The sequence below is a fragment of the Corvus kubaryi genome, unplaced genomic scaffold (assembly GCF_017639235.1).
Source record: "Corvus kubaryi isolate FWS band 111438036 unplaced genomic scaffold, C.kubaryi_AGA036_p1.0 66, whole genome shotgun sequence".
Taxonomy (NCBI): domain Eukaryota; kingdom Metazoa; phylum Chordata; class Aves; order Passeriformes; family Corvidae; genus Corvus; species Corvus kubaryi.
Genome location: NW_024582054.1, coordinates 26379343 through 26406172, shown reverse-complemented (window position 1 = coordinate 26406172; position 26830 = coordinate 26379343). Strand labels below are relative to the sequence as shown.

Here is a 26830-nt window from a genome sequence, read left to right as displayed (position 1 = left end):
AATTCCTTTAACAGGAAAAAAACTAAGACTAAACTAAAACCCCAACAACTTCTCACATGAGATAACAAAGATTCTTACCAGACCTTGGGGGTTTTGATCTGTTCAAGTATGTTCACGTAAGAAAGGTGAAACTCCAGAGTGAAGTTTTGGTTCCTTGAAAATGGATTCCTCAGAGAGTGGCTCTTCAGAAGAGTAATTCCTTAAATTTTGATTTCATATAATACAGTTTTAAATGCTTCTGGTTTCTTTCCTTTCTTTAAAATATAGCTGAATAGTCAGGAGTGAGCTTTTGCCAACAACTGCACAAACTACTCTCCTATTGTAAAATTTCTTAAAATAATTAGGTACATTTTTGTTCCTACGTAAGAGTAATGACTGGTGTAGTCTGAGCATAGTTAATAGACATAGTGACAAAGTGACCCTTGCTGCTCATGCAGGTAAATACAGTGGAATAGTTCTAACATATGACTGTTCCTTCTCTTTTATGATGACTGATACTTGTTTTGAAAGATTTTGTGGAGCTAGATTTTTGTTTTTAATGATCCTTCTGTGGACTTGGTTTTAAAATTCGAATTATGTAGGAAACAAGAGTTAAGTTTCAAGAAATTATTATAAAAGTGAAATGTTGTGGCTGTTAAGGTATAAACAGTAGGACTCTTGCCAGAAGCGTAGCCTTCAAGGCTTTTAACTCCTATACAGACAATTTGATCAACAAAGAAGCAAGTTTTATAAGCAGAGTCATCCTTCCCCTCAATGCTGTGGGGCATTTGTGTCCTGCAGATGATTGTCACAGACCTGTGTTGTGTGTGTACCTGCTCATGAGAACCAGAATGAAGCTGTATGTTAAAGACTGTGAAACTACCAAGAGATTAAAAACATTTTTGGTAAATGTCATGTCCTTGCTTGATTCATAGTGGCAGTCCAAAGATGGAATAGTGTATTACTGAAGAAGCACTCCTGAGCACCTTTGTCACAAGGCGGGGGGGGGGGGGGGGGGAGGGCCCCCAAGTGACATTTATATTGAGTATCTTATGTAAAGTAAGGGGAAAAAAATCGACAACTCTTCCAGACTTTTCTGTTAGAGAATCCCAAGGAAGTTTATGGAAGAAAAGGATTACATAGCCTCAGCTCCACAATACTAGTATCAAAAATGAACCTAGCTTGCTTGAACTACAGTATCAAGGATGAAGAGTTTGACAGTCTTTATAAGACTGTGGTTTGGGACTGAATGTGTTTTTAAAGTGAGTTCATGCAAGTGGAAAATATTACTTAAGAGCTAAAACAATCATGAAATGGGCAAAGTACCCAAGATTTACTTAGACGACACTGGAGGCAAATTAGTAAAGGAAAATATTAAATTCTGTATGGAAAAAGAAAAGGGAACGGGATATAACTAAAATGACATGTAAAAAAAGTAGAAGGGCAACCATTTGGCTTTTCTCTGTGTAAATATTGGCTCAATATCTATACTAGTTTGCAGTTGCATTGAAGTAGATTAAAGCATTTCGTAGATTGACTGAAATTCCTTGGTTTTCTGTTTGTGGTCACCTCTTCTGCTTGTGGTCTCCTCAGAGGCCGAGTACTATGTCAGAAGATTTCTGGAAAGAAGTTAATGTGTCTTTACTGGTTCCTACTCTGGAAATGAGAAGCTGTAAAAGCACATCTACACCAGCAGGGTTTTCCAGCTGCATCTGTACTGGCATGCAGGTGCTCACCCTGGTGTTGCAAAGGAGCTTCCAAATGTTTAGTTGTTATTTCCAAGTATGAGTAAAGAAAAAGGTTGGAAGCCAACAGAATGGAGCCTGAGGTATAGATGAAGATTTGAGATTGCCGGCCTACTACAAGCTTGTTCTGAATGTCCTAGTAGTACTTGATTTTCTGTTTTGAAATCAACACACCTGTCTAGCTGGGCTGTAAATGAGGAAGAAAAAAAGGAATTCTCTGCTTAAATGCATGGAAATAAATCTTAAAGCAAAAGGATCATGGATGTAGTGTTTATTAAACAAAGATGGCATGTGGATAATGTTACACTTTAAGTAAAGAGGAGTGTACAAAACGGAAAACTTGTGTTTAAAATGACAATCTTAAAAGCAGAATGTTCTATCGGATACTGCATCTGATATAAAAACTTTCTGGGATGATCCTCACTTGCTATGTCTACCTTGAAAAGCTGAGGAACAAGACCTAGAGGTGTGACGTGGTATTTACAGTTGTGAGTATAGCTATGGAACAGGTTTTTGTTCCCTACTGCTTCTGGTTTTAAGAATATGCGAGAAAGTGGGAGCGTCTAGAACCCAGGGATCTTGGACTGCTGCTCGTCATGCTGGAGTGTGCAGTAACAGGAGGTATGTTCTGGATTGGAATGGTAGTGTGGAGGATATAAGATTCCAGGAGCCTACAAGAGGTTTGGGAATGCCTAGAAGCATGTCCATTAAACAGCATGTCATGTGGGCTGGCAATCTGTTGAGAGCTTTCCTAAAATCATGGTCCAGAAACTGGATTTAAGAATTTCTGAAAGGTGCCACGGCGAAGATGTTAGGAAGAGATGGGCTATAAGTACTAAACAAAACTGAAACTGTTCTTTGATACACAAAATACTGAGATAAGGGGAAAAAGCTTATTCAGTGTAATGTACATAAATTAGCAAAAATTTGGATAGGAAAGCATGATAAAAATACAGAATGAGGGGGAGAGAAGGAGGAAGAACTTCATCCTGCATGTACAAGAGAAAGCTGAATTTATAATGCTTGGAGACTTGGAAATGTCTCTAGGAAGAGGCATGGTGTTCTATTTTTAGATTCTTATTCTGTATGCTTTGCATATACATGTGATGTTAAAGCTCTTTAGTCATGCTCTAAATCAGTTAGATTTTAAAAATTCACTCTTAAGTGTTCCAAGATTTGCCTCCCCTGAGAATGATTTTTTGATTTGAAGGAAAGTTTAAAAATATGAACCTGTATAAACTGTCATGTGTCTAAGATTCTAGATTATCATATATCCAAAATGTTTTGTTTCGTGGGTATTCACTGTGTGTTAGAAAACCAAACCCTGCTTTAAATGGATTTTTGTTCTTATTTAACAGCAGATAATTATGGTCCTGGTCAGTTTGAAACTTCAGAATGATTAGCTGATGTTAGCAAGCTGATGGCTTAAGTGGGCAATATTCTAAAACAGAATTCTGCAGGCTTCTTGGTTTATTTCAGTGGTAATTAAAATTTTTGGCTTTTTTTTTTTTTTTTTTTTTTTTAGCCGTGAGCACTTTAAAAAAAACTGTACTGCTAATGATCTGTTATCATACAGTTTGACTCCCATTTTTTGAAAGCTACATCTAAGGCCAGGGGTAGGATTTTCTCAGTTTTCCAGTAGATTCTCCCCACCCCCCACTCCTGGTAGAAATTTAGACATTTCTTACCCATTTTAAATTTTAACTGTATTACATGGAAAGCCTGGGAATAGATACAGACAAATTTGGAAATACACTGAGTCAGTGTCAGACATTAAGGAAAAATTGCACAGTGAAATTAGAAGCATGTTGTCTTATCCGGGTAAAGTTTTCATCACACCTTGGAAGGCTGAGAGATGTATTCCTCTTCCATTTTGACTCTCTTTACCTCTCCTCTAAGCAAGTAATTGTCAGGAAGCATCCCTCTGGAGATGTGTTTACCTTCTGAATACCCCAGACCTCAGCGATTTTTGTGTAACAGGCAGCTGGCCATGCTCCTGATGCCCTGCTTGCTCTGAGTTTTGTTGGTAGTGACTTTTAGCACTTTGAGTTAATGAAAATAGTGCTGCTGTATGTAAATGGTGTTCCTCTTCCTTGTTGCCAGCCAGTGGTATTGGAATGAGTAGCGCAAGACAAAATAGCTTTGGCTCTAGATCCCTGGTCTAGAGAGGGAACTGAAGAAGTGAGAGTATTTTTAATAATAAAAAAGCCATTCTGAGCCATCCACTATAATGTGTAGCAAATCTAAGCATGGGACTTGTTAGTATTCTCTGCAGATTTAAAGACAATGCTCCTCTTCTCTGCTTCTGAGTGTAACTTGAGCTACTGCAAAGATTCTTGTGCCTGGTTACGGTAATTGCTTGTCGCATGTCTTTGTGGCCTTTTCCTACGGCAAAAATCTGACTTTCAGTGACCTTTTAATTAGATCTCAAGCTCCAGGCAAGTTTTGAAACAGGGTGAGTAATGTCTGAGAAAATGTCCTCCTGCCCGCTGCCATTTAGAAGGAAGTGAAGAGAAAGATGTGCCACACCTGTTCTTAAAGTGGCTGTTGCTACCTGAACTATTGAAAAATAGCTCAGGGTATTTATGTGTGGTGTTGCAGCCTTGAGCCATAAAAAAAAAAAAAAAAAAAAAAAAGTCAGGTGCAGTTCTGTAGCACTGTAAGCTCACCTAATTATCCCATCCCCTTAGTCTTGTATTTCCTAGTTTAAGGTGTTGATCTGGTTGGGAACTGAAGCATCAGGCAAAAGGTAATTGTCGTTTGGCTGTGCTTCCTTATCCAGCTTTCCGTGGAGCTCCCTGTGTGTTAGCAGCCAGGCAGGCCACCTCTGCAGGAGCTGGACACGCTGCAGGCCGGTGCGTGGGCAGCTCATCACACCCTGTGCCACTTAACAGTGGCTTCTGAAGAAATGCTCCGCTCCTTTACCCTCCTTGCTTGTGCTGGCGTAGCAGCCTCTCCCGACCCTTCAATGATGATGATTCAGTTTGTTCAGCTACAAGGTGATAGCTGTGTTATGTGTCTTGGTAGCTTGGGATCCTGCTGGTTTCGTGAGGAGAATCAGGTCAGTGAGGTGAGACCAGCTGGATTTGTTGGAGCTGACAGAAGGAAGAGAGTAGATCTATGGAACTGCCCGTCTGGTCACAGCGATCTGCTACAGTTGTGTCATTGAACTACTTTACTTCACTCTAAATTTATAAGCAGAGAAAAAGGATGCATCCTAAGGTGGATTTCACTCCTGTCACTGTAAGTACGTTTGTGTAGGATGTCTTGGCAAGAACAACTTACTGGAAACCTCTAAGCTGTAAAAATGAAGGAGGTGACGTGGTAAATACGGCACCAGTGTAATGTGTAAATTGTTCTGTTACACAATGCACGTATTATGTTGATAGTAACTTGAGAGAAAATCTTGTCTATATTGGGGGGAAAAAAGTGCATTTACTGTAAGTGATTGAGAAAACAGCTATGCTGCTTTCTTAAGTTTTACTTCTAAGATGAAATAAAGCATGCAGTCAGGAGCTAGAGCTTTGCTCATACATTGATGATGTAAGTGGTGGCTTAATTAATGTAAGCGTGTGTATGCTTATATCAGCATAGTGTGGTCATCAGATTGGAATTGTTTTACTTCTTAGGAGGTGCAAGAGGTGCTGGGTCTGATGAAATTTAATTTCATCCTATGTTATTGAAATTTGGGTGAGCTCAAATTTGAGATTTTCTTAATCTCTACTTTGAAACTGTCTGAAAAATACGATTTTTTTTCCTGAACAATTGTAATTCTCAGGCTATTCTACAAAAAAATATTAACTATGCTTTTAAGATTATTCATCATGCAGTAAAATAAGTGGATTTCAGCAATATTTGGAATGTTGTTATGGAATAAAAGAAATGCAATCATTGAGATTTTACTGTTTGGAACTAGTGATTCATGCAAACCCCCTGAAACAATTTTTCCATTACTGATGTGTTTCGATATATGATTACCATTTGCTGTGGTGTAAATGGCCTCTCTAACACCTGCAAAATCTGGCCCTGAAGTAGGAGTACAGAAAAACTGAGATACAAATAAAGCTAAATTAAACAGATACTGCATTCTGTGGTGTTTCTTACAGTGTTTTGATGTGTTTTGGAAGAGCCTATCCTCATTTGGTGTGGGTTGACTAGAAACAGGCTCCGGTGTAGCCACTTCCATGGTTGCTGCACTCCATGCCACATGATCCTCAATTCCAAAAGCCTTTTTGCCCTTCTCCAGCCTCATCCTGGTTCCTGCATTGGGCTGGGGCTCCAGTGCTGGACCTGTATGGGAGTCACATTGGGTGAATGGTTTGGTGGGAGGGGGTGCAATTGGATAGACAAGTTAGCTTTTGCCTGGAAATGTTTTCTGGTTTGACATACCTCATGAAGGATGATGATGTAGACAGTAGAGTGGAGTGTGGTGGGAAGGAACAAGGAGGAACTCCTTCAGCAGTAGGATGAATTTCCTGGATTGAAGTGCTTGTGTACCTTCCTACTCAGTTGTCTCAAATTCTGGGATGTAGACAGTCCCAAGGAAAATCTGTAAATGGCTTAATGTACATGTGTCTTCCAGGCTGGGTATTATCATCTTGAGGAAAATTAAAGGACTGAAGATGAAGCTTATGAAGGCATTAGATATCCACAGTTAAAAGAGAGCAGAAGAGTTTATTGTGAAATAGTAATCTTTTCTTTGCATTTTTTTAGCAAGACTTAAGAGAAGGGAAAGTATCATTGAAAACCTTGTGAAATTTGAGTAGAAGCAAGATTCATTTGTTTTGGTCTCTGCAGAAAGTGCCAGCTTGCAGACATTGTTGGACTTCTGCTCAGTATTTTAGTCAGTGAAGGTTCTAAGGCTGAAGAGGCTGATGGACCACCAGGGAATCCGTGGTTGGTACATGGTCTGATGAAAGAGCTGGGAATCTTAGGGAAAACCTCAGGAAAAGGTTAGAGAAGCATGGCAGCTTTCCCTCTCCCAAACAAATGTGGCAAGTTGGAAAGAGATATGAAAAACTGGACTACTAAGTGCAGTCAGGAGCACTGTTTCTCTAGGGGCTTTCTTCATTCTCCCATGAGAGTGGGGCTAGAGTTTAATCTCAAACTGCTGTTTTTTTAAATGCCCTTATGAATACATATAAAGGTGCAGGTTTTCTTGTCCAGTCTTTCTTCCTGCTTAAAAAAGTCTGTGTCCTGACAGCAGTGTCTTGAAATACTACATTTTGTGAAGCTTCACCAGGTTTGTGTGCATAGTAAGTCACTTCTGGCTTTTTCAAAGTAAATGCTATTTACAGTCACATTTTTCTTCAGTGTTAGTACTAACAGTCCCATCTTCCAAGATCAACTTCAGTATTAATAAATAAATAAGACAAACCCTGCCTCAACTGGCTCTAGAAACCAAGTCGTAATTCCCTAAATTTGGATCATTCAGTGACAGTAACATGAGTAAAATAAGAAATTGGGCAGTGAGCTTCACCCTCTGTTTGTTACAGATGTAAGCTTCCTCTCCTTGTACTTGCATCCCTTGTTGTACTAGCACATGCCATGGTCTGACTGGCATGTGGTTTTTATTTTATCTGTTATTTTTCCTTTGGTAAATGAAGGTCTTGCATATATGAGTACAGCAAATAGTCATTTGGTGTGTTTCTTTGGATGTGTGAGCCAACACTTACTTCCTCTCACCTGTTAGAACTCTGTTGCTGTTTAGTTCTCAAAGACACACAGTGGCCTTGGCAGGAGTTAAATTGGCAATGTAATTTGTCACTTGGACTACTGGAAACCATCTGGTGTTCCTCAGTACTTGTCTGTACAAACCTTGAGTATCATCTTTGATGTCCTTTCATTGTAAGCATGGAAAGCAGTGAATGGGCCAGGCAGGCAGATAGCCAGCTATTAAGTGTTTGTGGTAACATTCATCAGCGAGCTGGCATATTGCTGCTGATTGAGTCCTTCTGTGTGGCACTTGCTTTTGGGGCTTGCCACACAAAAAGAATAACAGCGAGCACAGATGATGTTTCAAGGTAAATGGCTTGCTCTTCTGCTGGCAAATTTAGCAACACTAATAGGATCAACATCAGAACTACCACTCAATATTTTTCTTCAAAGCATTTCCCAATGCCATTAGCCTTTAGCTTAGTGATAAATTTTTCATGCAGTTACTGCAGATTAGTGTACAAATTCCAACTGCCACAATCAGTTCTTCTGTAACTGATAAAGCCAGTTATGGAGCAAGATGCCGAAGCTATGAGCACTCAGTCCTGGTTTATGCCTAAAATTAATGATGTTTTTATACTTTTAAATGTTTGAGGAGTTTTGCATGTAATTATCTGATCCAATTGTTATCCAAAGTCATAGTTCTGTTAAGTATCAGCAAGGTGTCTGATCGAAGGTGCTCAGATACTCTTTTACATGTCAGAAGACTTTCATAAAATGAAGCAAAATCCATAACTGGCAGCAAATGGATGCCTTTGTACAATAGTTGTTCAGAAAGCTTGAAGATTTTTAAAGCATTTATATACCAAATAAAGACTAACAACTTGATATTTAAATAATTAGTTACCACCTTCTGTCTTGAAAAATCAGCCTCAAGAAGACTCAGACTTTCTTGCTATTGTGTTCGTGTATATGTCTGTTTCTACTGGCATTTTATTTCAGATTAATACTGTTAGAAGAGAACATGTTAGAGTTAGGAAATACTGAGTACCAGCCACTGTAAACCTGGATGGCCGTGCTTGGGGAATAATGACTCTTGACAGCTTGTGAAGCAGTGTTGTAGCAAGAGGCTGTTCTGCAAGTTCTGTAGGCACTTCGCAAGAGGTAACCGGGTTATGCTTCTGTGGTTTTAAAGGCAGTGGAGTTTGTGTCATTGTAGTGATAACCAAGAGCCTTGCACCACTGCATTGGTCCAATGGATGCTGATGAATGATGAAGAATTGGATCATTGAGCAAGAGGCAGAGTAAGTGAAGTGTGTGTATGTACATCATAGAAACAGGAGGGACGGCATGGCAGAAGTCAAAGGCCCAGGAGAAAATGTGTCAGAGAACACAGAATGTGTCGCCTTTGACTGTAAACAGCAGAACTTTGGTGAAGTTTGTCTTCCTTGAGTATTTGTATTTATGTCCTTTACTAGGCTCAGTGGAATAACGCCCTGCCCTTCCCACTGCGTGACCTTCCCTTTTCTGCTGCACACTTCCTTTCTTCCCTCTTCTGTGCAGTATTGCCCCACTGTCCCTGCATGACTATGGACAGTGAGGTATGTCTGCTTTGCACATGGGTGTGTGCTGGCTGAGCAGGTGACTGCTGTATTTCTGCTGCCACCTTTCCCTTAGTGGAGGTGATACCGTGAGTGTCTCCTATTCACTGCCGTTTTTTAAATAAAACTTGTAGGAACTTCGTATCTTCCAACAGCTTCAGTGAAATTTGGTAAAGGGGATGTGTAGGGTCTTTATTGGGATCAAAAGGTACTGGGTGAGAGGAGTGGCCTCAGAATACCCAGCAATGTGATCACACATACCTTATTTCCTTAGGAAACAGGACTGAAAAAAAAAGCATTCACAGAGGTAGACAGTAAGAGGAAACAGGCCAGCACAGGAAAAGGGAAGCAAGGGTCTATTGGAAAAATTAAAACTCAGTCAGCATAGGATGGAAGAATAAAAAAACTTGCATTTCTAAAATACAGAGAAAATTTCACAATCTGATACAAGAGGATTGTACTTCTTTAAAACTCAAGTGTGGGTTGTAACAGGTATTTATCACCTTAGTAAGCAGGTTGGGGCTACCTGGGTGTGGGTATCTCCCAAGACATGTATACAAGCACTAACTTGTTAAACCTGCCAGCCTGCTGTTTTAGTAGCAATATCATAGGAACACTGTTTCTTTGAAAAGGGTGCACAAAGGACACACAACTTACTTGATTTCTAGAATGTAAGTTAAGAGGGATGGCTGAGGGAAATGGTAAAATTTGCTGCTCTTTCATGTTCTTTCTCCAAAGAAAACATCTTAAATAAAGTACTGGACCTGCCTGGTGGGAGTATGGGTCCACAGACAGTTATCTGCGTCATTTTGTTTTTCCCGGACATTAATATTTTGCAATTCACATAGTTTCCTACCACAATGTTTTGTAGAGGGGATGAGGAGATAAAGGGAGCATGGTGGCAGATGAATTTCTGTCTGACCAGACAGTTTGGACATACCTTCAGGCCAGATCCACCTGAATGTTATCATGTTATATTATGACTTAAATCCCAAATCACTTACAGGATCAGTTCTGAACTGTGAAACTCTCTGGTGTAGTCAGTCTAGTATATGAATAGGTTGTCCCATGGAGTCTTCATCCTTGGAAGGTTTTGAAACCTAATCAGGCAGAACCATAAATAACCTGGTTAATATTGACTGTGATTTGAGCAGGTGATTGGATTAGAGACCAGCTAGTCCCTTTCAACCTGAATTGTGAGTCTGTGTATTATTTTCTTGCAGTTGTCACATTTACTTAAAACTTAGAGCTGCCAATGATACAAAACATCAGATGTTCTTGAACATTTGGCTTCTTCAGCTAAGTGATTTTTTAAAATTTCTGGAAACTTGTACTGCCTGACAAAATATGGAGGAGTCCTCCAGTGGGAGTCCTGGACTAACTCCACCACTGAAGCAGCAGTCATCATAACCCAGTGGATTGTGTTTTGCCCACTGCAGTGTAAGGATGTTAGCTTTTGTGATTCTACATGGTAAATTACTGACATAAATGGAATGATCCAGAATATGAAAAGAGAGTAAAAATTTGAAACATACCTTGACTCTTCTCATTTTTAACTACATTCTAGGTGGGAAAAGTTGACCTATTATTTTTTGAGGGTGATGTTGACAATACTGCCATCCTTCCCTGACTTGCTTTCAGAAATGAGAAGACATCTGACATATGAGGCCAGTGTGCACCCATTCCTGGGGTAGCAGTGCTGAGTGCCCAGTCTGCTGTGTCAGATCATCTCTGCTGGCGTTTCCTGCAGCTTTCAGTCATTTTGAAACTGCCTCCAAGTATTTTCTATCAGGTGCCATAATACAGATTGACTGCAGTGTAGATGGCACCAGCTCTCAAACCTAAATCACAAACCTATTTACCTGTGACTGTGTTTAAATTATGTTTTCAAATTATTCAAATTGATGTTTTCTTTTTGTGTAAACAAAATATCCTAATCCCATCTATCTGTGGAAGAGGAATATATGATCAGAATAGAATTTGTATATGGAGAATTATGTCTTTCATATGCACCCTGCTATTCAATGAAGAAATAAATGCTGGCATTTCACTTTCCATTATGAATCAAAACATCAACTGTTACTGTTTTGTATTATTTTCTTGAGAGCATACATTACTTGGCTTCTTAAAATTTTTTGTTTGGATTTGGTTTTTTTATTCCTTGTCTGGCGTTACAGAAAACACCCTTCTTCCAAACAAAAATAAGTACAATAATGCAAAATCAGCTTGAGAGAAAAGGCAATGATGCATACAAAGATATTGCACATAGAGTGTCTATCCCACATTCTGATTACATCCTCACAGTTGTGAATAAACAAACTCTTGCAATTACTCTCAGCTAATGTTACCCTGACAACAGTGTGTATATATAACAAAATTCAGTAATCACTGCCAACAAAACCCCCACTACAGCTAATGCTTCTGTTTGCCAGGATGAAATACTTTCATTAAGGATTAAATCAACTCCAGATCATAAGTTCTGTCTTCAATATTAGGATCAAAAGTAATTATTCATTCCAGTTTATGGAGATAAGTTTGCTTTGAGTTCCCTGTTCATCAAATAGTTATATTTAAAAGGAGAAGCTGTAGCTCTTTTTACCAGTTAGGTAGTGATAAATCACTTGGAATTGTTCTGGCAAGCACAGTGGACACTGTCTCTGATGCTTTTTGGTGCAAGTTTCTCCTCACTCAGTTTTGCCAGTTCTGTGCATGCTACTGATACGCATATTTGCAGATTGAGGAACAGCAGCCTCCTGGGACAACTGCAGGAAAGCGAATTGGAAATAGTTTTTGATTTAACTTATTAAGAGAGAGAAATTGTGAAATCCAGTATTTAAATGCAGCAGGTCACATCCTGGTGTAAACAGGGTTCTACTTCAAAATGCCAATAAAGTTTATATTGGTTTAAATAAATTACTGGTCTGTTGCCTCCTCTGTGCTCTAATCTGCTCTGTAACGGCTGTTGTAGTCTCTGTGGTCATGAGATTCTATTGACATTCAGTTTAATTTTCAAGTTATATTTACTTTTAAGGCATCTTAGATACATTGAGAAAGACTTGGAATTTTTCCAGTTCAGGGGAGGTCCTGCAAAATTTAAACTTTTTCTGTACATTCAAGTGTTTGTGTTCGGTGCTTTCAAAGCAGAGACCACTGAAGCTGCTGTGTTTCCGAACATGATCACCTGCTAAGTACTAAAAGCAAACATTAGTGAAGTGCACAAATGGCTTGTAAAAATAGTAACTTCCTTCTAGGAGTGAATATTTCTTTTAATTTACATATATTAAACTAGTTGATTGTATTGACTAGTACTTCAGTTGACCAATTGAGATGGAAAAAGCAGGACCAACCCAGGACTCTTGTAGATTTTAACAGGAATGGTGGTCAGGAAAATGAGGGCTGCTCATCCTTCCTTCTTCAAGGATACAATTTCTTGAAAGATAGCAGTAATGCCCTTCCCTCCAGGCTCCATTTCTTCTGTGTACTGAAACTTAAGTATGTGCTCTGCTTGATATATAATATTTATTAATATTAAAATACAAAACGAATCAAAGTAACTTGCTTTTATACAACTTTATGCATTTCTAAACTGAATTTCAATTTTAGTGGTGTGAAGCTTGATACACTTCCAAGCAGGAAAATTTGTAGATGAAATAATAAAACATTTTGTCATCAGTCAGCAGAAATGTAAGATAAAAGGGGGTTTTTCTGAGTGTACAGGACAGCTTGAACTTTAGTAGATTTGTCTCTTCTGGCTTTGAAAGTTGCTTGTGACCAATTTACAGCAGGAGGGCTTTTTATACTTAAACCAATTGTTTCTTTTGCCCAGAGAAGTTGTGGATGCTCCATCCCTGGAAGTGTTCAAGGCCAGGCTGGATGGGACTCTGAACAACCTGGTCTAGTGGAAGGTGTCCCTGCCCATAGCAGGGGCTTGGAACGAGATGATCTTAAAGGTCCCTTCCAACCCAAATCATTCTATGATTTTCTGATTTTGACATTTTGTTTACTTAGTAGAATTTTTGCTAAAATGTGCTATTTACTTAAAACAAGAGTTATTATTGGGTTAGTGTCCTCTAGAAATAAATACTAGATTTTATTTCCCCTTGAGTTTTAATAACAGAAGCTGGTTGTTTTGCGAAATTAGTTCAACGACCAGCATTCTGTAGTAGCAAACCCATACTTAATAAGGGAACTTTCATGTTTATTTCTTGTCTGCAGTTGTGTTTCCTCAATCTGTTTTAATTTGATGGGAAGGAGGTGAGAGAACCTTGCAAAATAGTTGATAGTACCACTGCTGATGGCTGTGGTATATTACTTGTACAGGTGTCTGATTGGACTGGCATAGGTCTCTAAGTGGTTGGAGATGGTGGTGCTGGGGAACTTCGGTGGAAACAATTTTGAGTTTGAGGTGATAGTCTCAGTGACCTTGTGGTGAGGGAAAGTGTGGTAGGCATTTCTGCCCAGCTAAAGTAGGGAGTCTAGCAGAAAATGTAGTAGAGTCTCATTCTTTAAATTTCATACTTTGGATAGACAAGAAACTCTCAGTGAAAGGGGTATTACTTCTGGAGGAAGCCTTTTCAGTAGCACCCTCCTAAGTACAAGGAAGCAACATGACTGTTCTTCAGTACAGCTGTTTCTTCATTATTTTAGCAGTTACGTTTTTTTGCTGAGAGGTTTTCAGGCATTCTTGGTTAGACTTCTTAATGAAATTTTCAGTCTCCAGTTCAGACTTCTGTGTCTCTGTGTGGTTATAAGGTTTAGTTTGTTTGTGTTAACATCTGAAATACACCGTCAAGGCAGTGATCCCTCTTGTAGGAATTCTGTTTGGCTTATAACTTACTAGCTTAATCGTAATGTAAGGTGAGGTAAACAGGAGTCTGGGCTGAATTACAAGTAGTAGTTCTATGATGTTTTATTCAGTTGCAGATGGGAAAAAATACATGTGTTTGAAAACTTTGGTCTTTTTAGTCTAATAGTGTTTGTGATGAGGTGAAGAGCAGCAATCTTTTTGTGCCTAGTTTGAAGAGTAGACTGCTGCTGTGCTTGTGCAAACTCATCCTTGTGCAGTTTGCTTGCACTTGGCACCACTGTTTTTCCTTATTGAGCTGGTCTTCAGAGTAGAGTCTTGTAATAAACATTCTATCTAAATAGTAATCCACATGCTGTGATATGCTAGAAATAAAGTATTCTTAATGGGATCTGGAGAGGAGAAAACTGATGGATCTGCAGGTATAGTGGAATTTATCCACCAAATATTTTGAGAAATGTGGGACCACCAGAACAAAGTAAGTGTAAGTTAGTTAATTGCTGGACCTCTTTTTAGATTGCAGCCCTTCAGTACTTGGTCTAATTGAGATCTGGTGAATGTTGCTTAACAGAAAAGATAGTTCAAAGTAAAAAGCTTAAATTAGCCACAGATCTTGTGGGAAATGGTTTCACTGCTGTGGAGTAGAGACAGCTATCTCTTGAGATTGGCTTGTTAAAGCCTTAGCTGGTACTAGCTGAAATAATAAAAAGTAAAGCTGCACTCCACTTAAGAAGAGACTTAATCTAGTGCTTGCAGGGTAGGACAGATTTTCCATAGGGTTTACCAATAATGAATGAGCTCTCCCTTTCACATGGTCCTTCACTGATTCACAAAACCCTAAAGAAAGGAGGGGGAAAATCCTTCTGAAAGACCACTTTGCTCTATATTCTTACTATCAGCAAGACAGAACCATTCATGCGATTGAACTTTTTAAAAAGTGTTAATTGTTAATTAAATAGTGTAATTAGCTTTTTGTCCTTCTGTAGTTTTAGTAGTTGAAAATCTGCTATTGCTCTGGGTATGCAGTGAGTATTTTTGACCTCCAGTTTATGGGTTGGCTTGTGATGTTTCTCTTTATAATTGAATTTTCTTTTTTCTTTTTTTTGTTAAACAGCAAAACCATTTACAAAATTGGTAAAGGAAATGCAACTCCACCGAGATGACTTTGAAATTATAAAAGTGATCGGAAGAGGTGCATTTGGAGAGGTAAGAGATTTTTTACTTTCAGTTGTAGTAATAAAACTTTCATTGTTTGTGCATCTGATTTCTTGTTACAGTTGACCTGAGGACGAAAGGTTCACATAGGTGTATTAAAATACTTCCAAATGTGGGATGTAGCTAGGTACCTGGTGCAAGGTCCCTTTGAAGCAGGAGATTCAGTGTCCAGGTGTGCCGTTTCTGTGGCTGGCTCTTTCTGACTTCAGTGTAGCCAAACAAGTGTCTCTTGGATGTGCGTATGGATGGGGTGGTCCCACCTAGCAGCTGCACAGCTGAATTTGGGATCTCTTCTCCCACTTGCCATATGTGCTGCTCGGTGCTGCTCTAATTTAACACAGAGCTGGGCTGCTTCTATGGTAGGAGCGAGGAGGCTGCTCCGCCCATCTGCCTGTCTCTGTAGCAATCTGGTAATGCAGAAAGACGCATTTGGCTGCCTCAAAGGCTGTTCCCTGTCATCTTTGAAGATCAAAGGCTGCTGGATCTGTTTTTTGGACAGCAAGTCGAGTCATGCTGCGATGATAGGAACGCCTTGTGTTTTGAGGACTCGTCAGTCCCAGGACCCTGCACTGAAGCTTTACTTAATATGTTTGTTGAAAGTCTCATCAATTACACAAGCCCGATAGGGGTTGCCACTGACAAAAGCCTTCATGGACAACAGGCATTAGATAACTGAGAACCTCAAAGACAACCTTTTCAGCATTTAAGAACAGGTAAAGTCATAGATGTCAGCAAAAAAGGTTATTAACTAGAGAACTTCTAGAAGTAATAAAACCCTTATATTTCTTTCCGGAAACTTCTTCGAAGTAGTGCCACACTAAAGTGAAATGCAGAGACTGCCATTAGTGGCTCACTTCAGCCCATTAGCACCTGGTTGCAGCTTTTGCTGCTGGTGGCTAAGGATAAGCTTCCTGATCCCCATGTCCTGTTGTCTCCACAGAGCAGAGAGCAGGGCTGTCTGCTGTGCTAGGCATTCCTTCCAAGTGTGGTGTGCCCTGGACAGCTCAAACTCTTTCACATAGGGTTTGATTGTGGGACAGGGGTAGCACAGGCCAACCAGAAACTCAGCTAAAGAAACACCAAGACCCTACTTGACCTGGGTTCAGAAAGCAACGAGGTTTCTATGTGCATATGCACTTGGTAATGGGTGAAGTAATGACTTCATATCCATGTGATTTTAAGCTGCTTCAGAAACTGCTTTTGAGAAAAGTGGACACCTAAGACAGAAGTTAATGTTTCAAGAATATCTCTTCATCTGTACCATCATCTAGTGATGTGATGAGGTAACATGTGGTTCACATTTAATCATCATGAACACAGCTGCTGAAGGAACTGGAGCATTTTAATAAAATGTCCAGATAAGCAATAACATCTTGCCCTATAAGACAAAAGTTCACTTTCTAGTGGATGTTGAACTTGATGAGTGCATCACTTGTTACAAAAAAGGAAGTGTTATCTTAGAATAGTGGAAATACTACATGAAAATCAGTTCTTTCACTTGAGTGATTCACTTGAGTACTATTTGAACATGAGTTTTAAAGAAAAAAGGTCACTGTAAAAAGTTTGTCAGAAAAAAGCAAAAATTGAAAAAAAATTGGTAAGTCTAAGGAAGGACTGAGAGCTACAAACTTAGTCCAGAAAAGAAGTCTAAGAAGGGAGGTTTATAAGTAGATAAAAGGCCTAAAGAATCAAGACAGTAGTAGTTACCTGTCTGCCTCTTTGCTAGGGTTTTGGTTCAAAGCAGCGGCACACTTTTGAAGACAATGCCCCCACGTACTGCGTAAGCATTTTACTCTGCAGGAGCTGGGTTTCTTCTGGAGGAAACTAACCAGAACCTCCATTCCAGGTGTGGACCAAATGGCCTTTTGGATTCAAGGAGTGCGCAAGAATCAATCACTGGGTTTGACTCTCCTAACAGCTTCAAAGCATGTTTGGTCCAGGAAACCAGGCTAGATACAGTGTGAAATTAAATTCCTGAACTGCATACAATATAGATGGGAAAGCTCAGCACAGGATACTTTGATGTTGTTCTGGTCTTGCTGTGCCAAGTGACTTGCTATAGTGGCTGTCACCACTGATATCTAAAGAATTTCAGATTAGTATTTTGGCAGTTTGTGTTTTGGCAGGATTAGAAGTGGTTTCTGGATCTTTTCAGAACTAGACTTGTGAATGCTATAGCTATCAAAAATGGGAACCCTTTATAGTGACTTCAGATGGAGTCAGTGTTGGGAATGCCTTCCCACAGTATAATATTCAAGGAAGGCCTGTTTTCCATAGTATTTTTTCTGTTCTTTTTTCAAAAGATGCTCTACTTCACCTATGGAACTTACCAATTGGAAATCTCAGTACAACAGCAGATGAAGTATTTATATGCACTTCAAGAGACTTTAGTTTATATTTGCGAGGGCGTTTAGGATGGTCTTCCTTAGCTGTTAATGAAAAGTCTTAAGGTGCATAAAAGATACAAATTCTAGGTGGAAACTTGTGTTAATAGTGCTTGGAGTGCCAGAACCAACAATGTGTTTGATACTCTTTTCGTTTGGAAAAGCATGGAACTTCGCAAAAGCAGTTCACACGTTCCATCCCCTCCAGTGGAAAGGAAATTTCACAGAAGTGAAATGAGAAAGTATCTTAGTTTCATCCTTCTGTTAGAGTTGTGAGTGCTCACAGAGTTAGTGGTGTCAGTTACCTGTCAATATCACATCTTGTTAATCTCTTACCTAGAAAAGTTTTAGTTTATAGTTGCAGCAGCTTGAAACTTTTGATCAGTTTAAATTATACAGGAATCATTGATTTTAAGTTCACTGTACTTTAATCCCTCTTGCCACAGAGTATTTTGTGCTTTTTGCTTATGAAAGAATCCTTTGACCTTTGTGTATACCACACTGCTATAGCTGCCAGATTTTATAGTTACTATCAAATAGTATGTAAAGGTTGACCTTCCATAATAAGAAAATGAAACATAATTTCTTGAAAGGAGCTTGTGGCATCTGACTTGTATAAAACAACACTTGAGAAAACTGAATGGAGGAGCTGTGATTAATTTTTCCATAGTACTTTCATACATACATGGGACCTATGTTGGAAACTACTTGATGAGCTTAATCTGCTAAAAATACATTTTAAAAATACCTATAAAGTACTTGTTTAAATGTATAAAGAAATTAATCAGAATTAAACTAAACATATTCCTATTAGAATTAAGTAGCTTAATTTAAACACTGAACAGCTAAACAAGGTAGATTTTAAAAAGGATGAAAATTATATTCCATTCTTCTCAGTTTAGCTTCTTTGGATTTTTTGGAGAATGCCAGGGGCTTTATTCTTACCAAACAACTTTTGCATAAATCAGTAGCTTTGAAGAAATATAGTTTAAACTAAATAAAAGCATGATATTAGTTATTAGTCAGGATCAGTGATCAGTTTTTGCCAGGAAACAATGTAATCCAAGGAAATGTGGTATTTGACCAAAGAGGATTGAGACCACATGTGAATTTATCCCTGTGAATACAACTGCAAAATCAGTATCTAAGACAGATTGATACAATCACCAGTACACATCTGTACTGGCATGTCAGTACCTTTCTTTCTCCTTTGCGGACCAACAGAACTCACCTTGGTGTTCTTTACATTTTTTCCAGCAATATGAGAACTACACCCAATGCAAAAAAACCACCTGTATGAAACTTCTTGTAGCATGGGATGTCTGAGAAAGCAAGAGGAAAAATGTTTCTTAAATTCTCGTTACTATGCTAGGAGAGAAACAGCCTAACTTAGAGCCTAGAGATTTCTTCCCTAGCCGCCTGGACTTCTCCTTTCACATAAAGGAAGCCAGCCACTTTGCAAGAAGTGTGAATTGAATGTCTGAATATCCCTTACACCAGCATGTAAGGCTCTGACTCAGGAAGTCACTGCCTTGAGAACATAATTTATTTTTTTCAGAAGTTTCATAGTAAGGAAGGAAAGTTTGAAATGTTACTTGAGTGCATGACAGTTAGAATAGCTTATAATTTGAAATGCTAGCTGGAAGGATAAACTACTCACGGTTCTTCCTCATCACCTAGGCTGTATTCACCTGGGTATATACCCAGCTGGGTGGAGCATTTTCATGAGTGCCCCAGTGTTAATTTCAGTCTTTCATTTCCCAGGTCATACAGGCAGGTAGTTCATGTATGGAGGGACAACCTCCACAAGGGAATAAAACTAATAATAAGTGAAAAGCCCCCTGAAATAAAATCGGAAATAAAATGGGTTTCTGTTATCTTAATTCTGCTTTCTAAGAATAAAATGACTGCAGAAGTCTGTGTTTGTAGACAAGAAAAAGAGTATTCTCTGTAGCATGAAGTTTTTTGTGAACTACGCATAAAACACACAAACTACACAACAGTGAAAAAATCACTTTTGCAAACTATGCAAAAGTGAAAATACACAGTCTTTAGGAGAGAATGTAAGGAATATCAGCATAGAATGCAAAACTCTTCCAGATTTTCAACCTTTAGAAAACCACACCAAAACAACAAAGAAACCAAAAAAGCAATCCACCTGTGGTTTGAAGTTTGCCTGTGCCTGACTATCCCTTTCATCTAGAAACACTATGGACCGTTACTTGAAATGAAAAGGTGTCCTGAGAACCTGTGCTTGATGGAATTGTGCCTACCTGGGAAACTCAGGCCAGCCTGAGAAATGCTTTCTGTGTGCTTGGTGTTTGGCTGCACATGCCAAAGGAACTGGGAGTAATTGTCCTTACAGCAGGGTGAGAGAGATAGGAAGAGTACACTGTGCGTGGCGACTGCGGCTCTAAACACTTGCATGTGCTCCTTTGCAAGGTTCATCTGCCCTCAGAAATGTGCTTGTGCGTCTTTAAGGTCACACGTCCTCATTTTGTGTGAAAGACCATTTAGGCACACTGCTGTAGATGAGCACATTCCAGTTAAAGAGCAGTTGTTGAAGGAAGAGCGTGTCAAAATGTACCTTGTTTGAGAATTTGGATTGTATAACGTGGCTGACACCTCCTGGAAATTTGGCAGCGTGGAACTGAAACAATTGTTTTCCTTCCCTTGTTTGTTAGCAAGGATTTCTTGAATGAGCAATGCTTACTGTGGTTCCTGCAGAAGGGTGGAACTGCTCGATCTTGCTTAGCACAAAAATAACTAAAACTCTTAATGTGCCCCACCTAAGTATTACTGCTCTGGATGGATTAGAAATACCTTTTCATGTAAGTGCTGTTGTGTACAGACTTGATCTGTGCAGTGTTCAGTAATAATACGTCATCTCGACTCAGGATGCTTAGTCAGAGTCTCAGCTGGGATCAACAGACAGAAAAATGTGTTTCCAAAAGAAAATAATGGCTGAGAGAAAGTAAGACTGATCCATTGTGTACCACAGGTTCTGATCAGTGCTGTGGTTTCTAATGAGAGACACTGGTTGAGGTTGCAGTGAGAAGTGAATGTGTAAAACCGAAGCTTCCTGCGGTCAGTCGTGCTTGGCAGTGAGAGGCAGAGCTCTTTGTGCCCTTTCCACCTTGTAATCACAGCTGTAGGGTACTGAGTTCAGTGTTTTGATGTACTTCTAGAAATTAACCTGAGGCACAGCGAGCCTATGGGCTGCAATTAAGGCTTTCTTACCAGTTCAGGAGCTTTGGTGGTTGGTGTTAGGTGCCCAGCAGGGACTGTATCTTCCTACATTGTAGATTAACAGAATTCCAAAATATTGCGCACCACATATGATACTTTTCATTCAACTATTCAGAGAGTCAAAGCGTTCAGAATACAATGCAGAAGTATTTATTTAGTTTTGCTTTTCTTCAGTGTGCTCTTCATGAAAAAATAAAATTAAATCAAAGCAAGCTATTTTCTGCTGTGGAAATGGATGAAGAAAGAAGCTGCTTTGTTTTGAAAATGCTTCAAATGAGCTGGTTGCTATCTCAGTCCTCCTCAGCTCCGTGTGTTTGTGTGGCAGCACCAAGTAACTATGGAGACAGGCAGGTTGCAAGGAGCTGGAGAGACACAGTTCATTGTGGTGCTGCTGTGAGAGCAGCCATTTGTCTCTTCAAACCACCCCACGCTTGCCCCCCACTTTTCCCCCCCCCGCCCCGGACCTGAGGAACAGCTTAGGTGCTATTTGAGGCCTTTATTCTTCTTCTGCAGAATCTTTCTGGCTGGTGCTTGTAAGGGATTTCTTATTTGCACAACATGAAGATACACACTGCATGCTCAAAAACCTGATACTGCTTTGTAAATCTGCACCATGGCATATGAACTCTATCAAAAGACACTCTGGCTTTTAAATTTAAATGTAAAATAGACATGAAAAAACTTATAGAGCAGCCCAGACCAGTTTTTCCTCAAAGATGTAATATTAAAACTATCAACTAATGAGCTCTATATCAAAGACTTTTCCTATCCGAGAGTACCAGGAGGATAAAGTAGATCCTGCAGTGTTTTTGCAGTAGCTGGTGTGCAAGCATGAGACAGAAATAGTAGAGTAAAAGTGGCATAAACAAGCTTTAAGCAAAGGAAATGAATGTAATATTCAATTATGAATCTGGTAATAAGACATTATGGATAAATTGTTTACATCTGAAATGACATTTTGTCTCTTTTCCCAGTTGAAAGGCTTGACTAAAATCTCTCCTCAAATGTCTAAAGCCTTTCCAAGTTCCTGTAAAAGGTTAATTCATGGTATTTTACACTCTTTTATCCATGCAATTTTATTGTCTGTTAAACTAAGGAGATCTTTTATCGTCCACATTTATTGATGCCCTTCCCTCCAATTTTATTTTTAGAATCATAGAATGGTTTTGGTTGGAAGGGACTTAAAGGATTTTCTCGTTCCAACCTCACTGCCATGGGCAGGGACACCTTTCACTAGACCAGGTTGGTCAGAACCCCATCCACCCTGGCCTTGAATAATAACAATATTATATGCTTTTTTTCTCTTTTTTTAGCAAGTAAGGCCTTTTCTATTCCCACAGTAGCATGAGAGGCCCTTTAGTTCCTTGATCACCTCAATCGTCCTCTTTCACACCTGCTCCAGGTGAAGTTTATTTTTCTGAGGTGTGGCTGTGTGTGGAGTTTCCAGTGAGTTTGTATTGCAAGGCAGTAATGTTTACCCATCCCCAGCGGTGTGTATCTGCCTGTGAGTTCCAGACTCGAGTTTCCCTTTTTTCTTAACTACCTGCCATTATGAGAGTATTATCACCTGTATGCCTGTGTTCCTCTTCTTTTCAGCTGAGAACATTTTGCAGTCGAGTTTCACCTTTTTAATTTAAGTCCAGTCCGTGAGAGTAAGTTTCACATGAAAGTTTAAGGTGCCATGAGCATGAATAGTGTCCTAGTGAGCTTTTTTTGTCTTTGCTTTGAAATTAATGCCAGCATGATTTCCGAGAAGTATTTGTTAGCTGGCTTAATTGTTTTTGGAAAGCCAGTCTTATATTTAAATGATTTCTGCACTTTATTGCACCATACTTATCATTTATATAAAAAATTTGTAACTTGATGCTGCTTACTAATGCTGATCATGTCAAAGGGCAAAGTACAGTGGTGGGAAGTTCTGTCATGTCTGTAGAGGCTTATTTGGCTCAGATTCCCACCCTGTAGATTTCATTGGAACATTAGGAAAGGTGGAACTTAACCTGGGATGGCTTTGCACAGTGCAGCCCTAAATGTCAGTATGGAGTGGGTTTTGAAGATCAAAACATAGCAAAATAGTCCTATAAAACAATTCAAGAAGCAAAATACTAACTCTTGCCGAAGTCTAGAAAAGCTACTTTGACTATATTGGTTCTTTATTTTATTTTATTGCAGTACAAGTGGAACAGAGCTTTGAGACACAAAATACGGGAGGGAAATGTATGGCAGAAGCAATACGAATCTGATGGGGTGTTGTGGCTTGTAGTTACCATAGCTGGATCTCACTAATGCTTTAGCCCCACTTGTCATACTTTTTTTTGACATAAATGTGTGTAAAGTTGGTTGAAGTGTAGGCACTAGGATTCATTAGGCTTTCTGAAATCCTCGAGGAAACATACTTGAGCTTTATTGCAGTTTTCCTGTTGCCTCAGCCTTGAGCATGACAAGTCATAGTGATGCTAATCAAATCAGATGGTAATCAGTCCATCCAGGCATGCCTGGAAGGGGGGTTACAGTGGTGGGGGAACCCTTGCATCTGCAGTTTTTCCTTGTCACTTTTTGAAGAGTTAATAAAACATAATCACCTAAATATCTACCAAACTATTCTGTGATTGTTGAGTATTAGGCCCCCCTGATTCTGCATTCCAACCTGGCATTATGAGATGCAAGTTGGGAGTAAGTTTTCATTTCCTTAGTTTGACACAGGTATTAAAGGTGGTAGTTCTGGGGCAAAGGTGTGTGGATTAGTTAGCACCCATCCCACCCCTTTGGCCAGGTAGAGAGGTGTAGGAAAGAAATCCAAGAACGGAGCAGAGCTGAATCCTCACAGTTTCAGTGGCTGAGGGTTCAGGGTCTCCCCAACCTACATCTTTAACTCGGTGGTCAGTAGTCACTGAGGCCCACACTGCAGTGTGTGTTACTCAGGTATTAAGCATGTATGTATTTAAATACTTTCTAAATACTTAGATAGCCACAGCAGCCTGTGGCTGAGTTCCAGAACTTTTGTGTGACAATAATACTTTCTTCATCTTGTTACCTTTCTATTTTATTTGATGCTTTTCAATGTCTGTGTTATGAGAAACTGCAAATTATTGTTCTCTGTTCATCTTCTCCATGACATTCATGGTTTCCTGTGTCTGTCGTAGCTGTTATCTCTTGCAGGCCTGGAATATTTTAGGTTATTAAATCTTCTTTGGAAGCTGCTTTATTATACCTCTGCTTGTACATTTTTTTCCTTTCATTATCTTGAGCATACTTCTTTTTGGGTTTTTTTAACTTCTCTTACAGTGTAAGTTGTATTAGCCTTGGAAATGAAGAGTGAACACCAATATTAAATCCTGGTCTGTGCATAACATGAGCACTTGTTCAGCCAGTAGACTTTTAAACTCTGAAGATAGAAACAATGCCTTTGTTCTTAAAGTAGGCATTTGTAGCGGTGTACAAATCTGTGTCCTTTGGAATACCTCTGAATACCAACTGAATGGTTTTTCCTTATGTTCGTAGGTGTGGTGGATTGGTATGTAGGATAAGAGCCATCATATTTAAAACCAGACATCTTGCATGGTTAGCACAATTGCAGTATAAGAGACCTCTGTTTGATCTCGCAAAGTGGTCAGTGTGGTTATTGTAATTGAATTTGAGGTATGCCACAGAAGGAGGAATTGATACAAAAGTAAGAAAAAACAACTCCACTGTAACATCTCAGAAGCAGACAAAGCATTAGATGACAGAAGTAAACTTAGAAATGCTGCCACCTGATGAAGAAAGTAAAAGAAAGGTAACTCAAGGAAATGCTGAAGTATTTTATGGAAGAAAGGTTTTTTTCCAGTATTGTAACAGTACTCTTCCTCACAATAGCATTGAGTTTATCAGGGCATAATCTTGTTTGTGCTTCCCTGTTTCAGGTCAGACATCAATGAAGTTTGGATTATGCTTTTCTGTTTGTTTTCTTTTAAAAAAATTCTAATGATTCGAGCTGGTTGAGGAGTCAGGTCTTGTCAGGCAAAAATTCTGTCAGTTCTGTGAGATATCTTCAGCAGCCCTAAGATTTCTTTCCAGAGATAAAAATCATGGGGAATTACCTAATTTGCTGTGTGGTTCAATGAATTTTTTTGCTGACATGAGAAGCTGTCCCACTGTTACCCTTAGAACTAAAGCAGCAGTGTGTTTACTGGTGCCATAACTTGATAACCACTTAATGTGAAAGTATGAGTCAGCTTTCTTTTTATGAACTATACTTTTTCTTCCACAGAAGACAATTATCTTCCTCCAGAAAGTTTAAATTGGTCTTTTTAAAGCAGTCTTTTCAGTTGAAAATAAATAGCACTAATATAGTTAGTGGCTGGGGAATTGCTAAATAAGTCCTACAGATTTGGCATCCTTTCTTCTTTTCCTTTCTTCTTTCTCCAGGCCTGTTTCATTTGCCACTTTGTTCTAACATTTGCAGAGCTCCTCTGCTGTGCTTGCCCTCTGTGATGCCAGGCTTCCATCGTTCCTCAGCAGTTGAGCACACTTCAGACTTGTGCTATTCTGCAATGCTTTTGGACAGTGATGGCCTTAGATGAAGTGCAGTAGATGCATATCTGGGTTCTGATTTGTGTGCTGTATTTGTACTTAACTGGCTGAGCAGTTCAGTGTTGTAGTGTTAGAAAACTTGAGTGTTGCTACTCCAGGGCTTGCAGAGCTACGCTTGCAAATTGCATCTGCTGCAGAGCATTGGTTCATTCCTCTGCAGTAGGTAACCTCTTCTCTCCACCAGGTAACCTTGGTGCTGCTCTGTCCCTGCACTGGAGGTGGGGGCATTTCCTGAGTCACCATGTTCTGTCTGGAACTGTTTAAAAAGTGTAGTGGGTAATGTCAGCATCTTGCAGTTTCTCCAAGCTTTTACTGTGCTGTTTGACTTACAGTGTGCCTTCAGCTGGATCAGGGTAATGACCCAATTAAGTGTATGGAGAGAGGTTTTTACAATGACTTTTACCTGTGATGAGGAGAGGAGCAAGGCTGTTTACATTTTACATTGTTTTACATTACTGGAGGTCAGTTGAACAGTTTCATATGTGCCAAGGAACCTCATGTGTTTGGTTGAGACTTTCTTGTCTTGCTCATCCTTCCACCGCACCAGGAGCAGTGTCTGTGGGAGTTGTTTGTAGGCCAGGAGACACTGGGGTTGCAGTGTAGCTCTGGATATTCTACATTGCTTAGAGAAGCTGCTGCTTAGTGCTGTGCCTTTTCCAGCTGTGTCCAGGGCCAGATTCCCATGTCTTTCCTGCAATGGGTACCTTTTTTCAGAGCTGTGTGTCTGTTACATGACTGTGCAGGTGTGTACAAGGTGCTGTCATCCACTATGTGACCTGGTGAGTGGAGCTTCACTCACTGAGAGGTGGAAGGCTGAGCTATGCGCCTGCAGGGTGAGATGTCTGTCTAAATGTGAATATCCTGTTCTTGTGTTAGTGGAGAAGCAGTAGTTTACCTGCCCCTGACTTGGAACTTCTTTACTGGTACTGTGTAGGGTGATACTACATTTCCCTCTTCCCTCCTCAAGACTTAAGACTTTTTATAATGTTGCTCTGCTTGATGCACTATTCCAACCTTTTTTTTTTTATAGTCAGCAAGCATCTTCTTAAAGCTGCTGTAGCTGAATCCTTTCTAGATAAGAGTTTTTAAGCAACAGAAGAGGCGAGGTGATGTCATTCCTGTTGCTTTTCACACGGCTATTCAGAGCTCTGTTGGAAGCAATGAAAGCTGGTTGGTTTTCTGCTTCTGAAATAGAGATGAGCTGAGAAGCAGTAGAAATAGCAGTAGAAATATTCAAGCATGTATAGTCTTGTAAAAATGTTGCTGTCTTAGTCATGATGCCTGTTTTTCTTTTGCCAACTGGAAGAACTTTGTGGAAATTATGGCTTTACCACAAGAAGAATTAGTTTTGGTCTTTGAGAATACAAGTCTTGGTCAAAATAAAGTCTTCGCATTCCTTAGCCTTGAAGTTTTTGTATTCTTTGTTTTTTTTCTTGCCCTGTTACAGCTGTGTGCAGAGCTACTGTTCATAATAGATCAGTGTAAGCAAGTCTAATACACAGGATGCATAGTAAAACACTTCAAGCAAAATGGTGAATAAATAAATGAATATTTTTTTCTTTTAATATGCATACGGTACACAAAAGCATGCTAATTTGCAAATATCTTTCAAGTTTCTGAGACTTG

General features: G+C 39.4%; 1 protein-coding gene across 19 annotated transcripts in view; it reads left to right on the top strand.

Annotated features, from left to right (window-relative positions):
- Window positions 1-26830, top strand: part of CDC42BPB (CDC42 binding protein kinase beta) — a 92842-nt gene that overhangs the window by 13920 nt on the left and 52092 nt on the right. For all 19 annotated transcript variants that reach the window (XM_042048162.1, XM_042048161.1, XM_042048168.1 and 16 more), the window contains exon 2: window positions 14899-14990. In XM_042048162.1, coding sequence (XP_041904096.1) covers window positions 14899-14990 — 92 coding nt within the window. The remainder of the gene's footprint in view (window positions 1-14898; window positions 14991-26830) is intronic.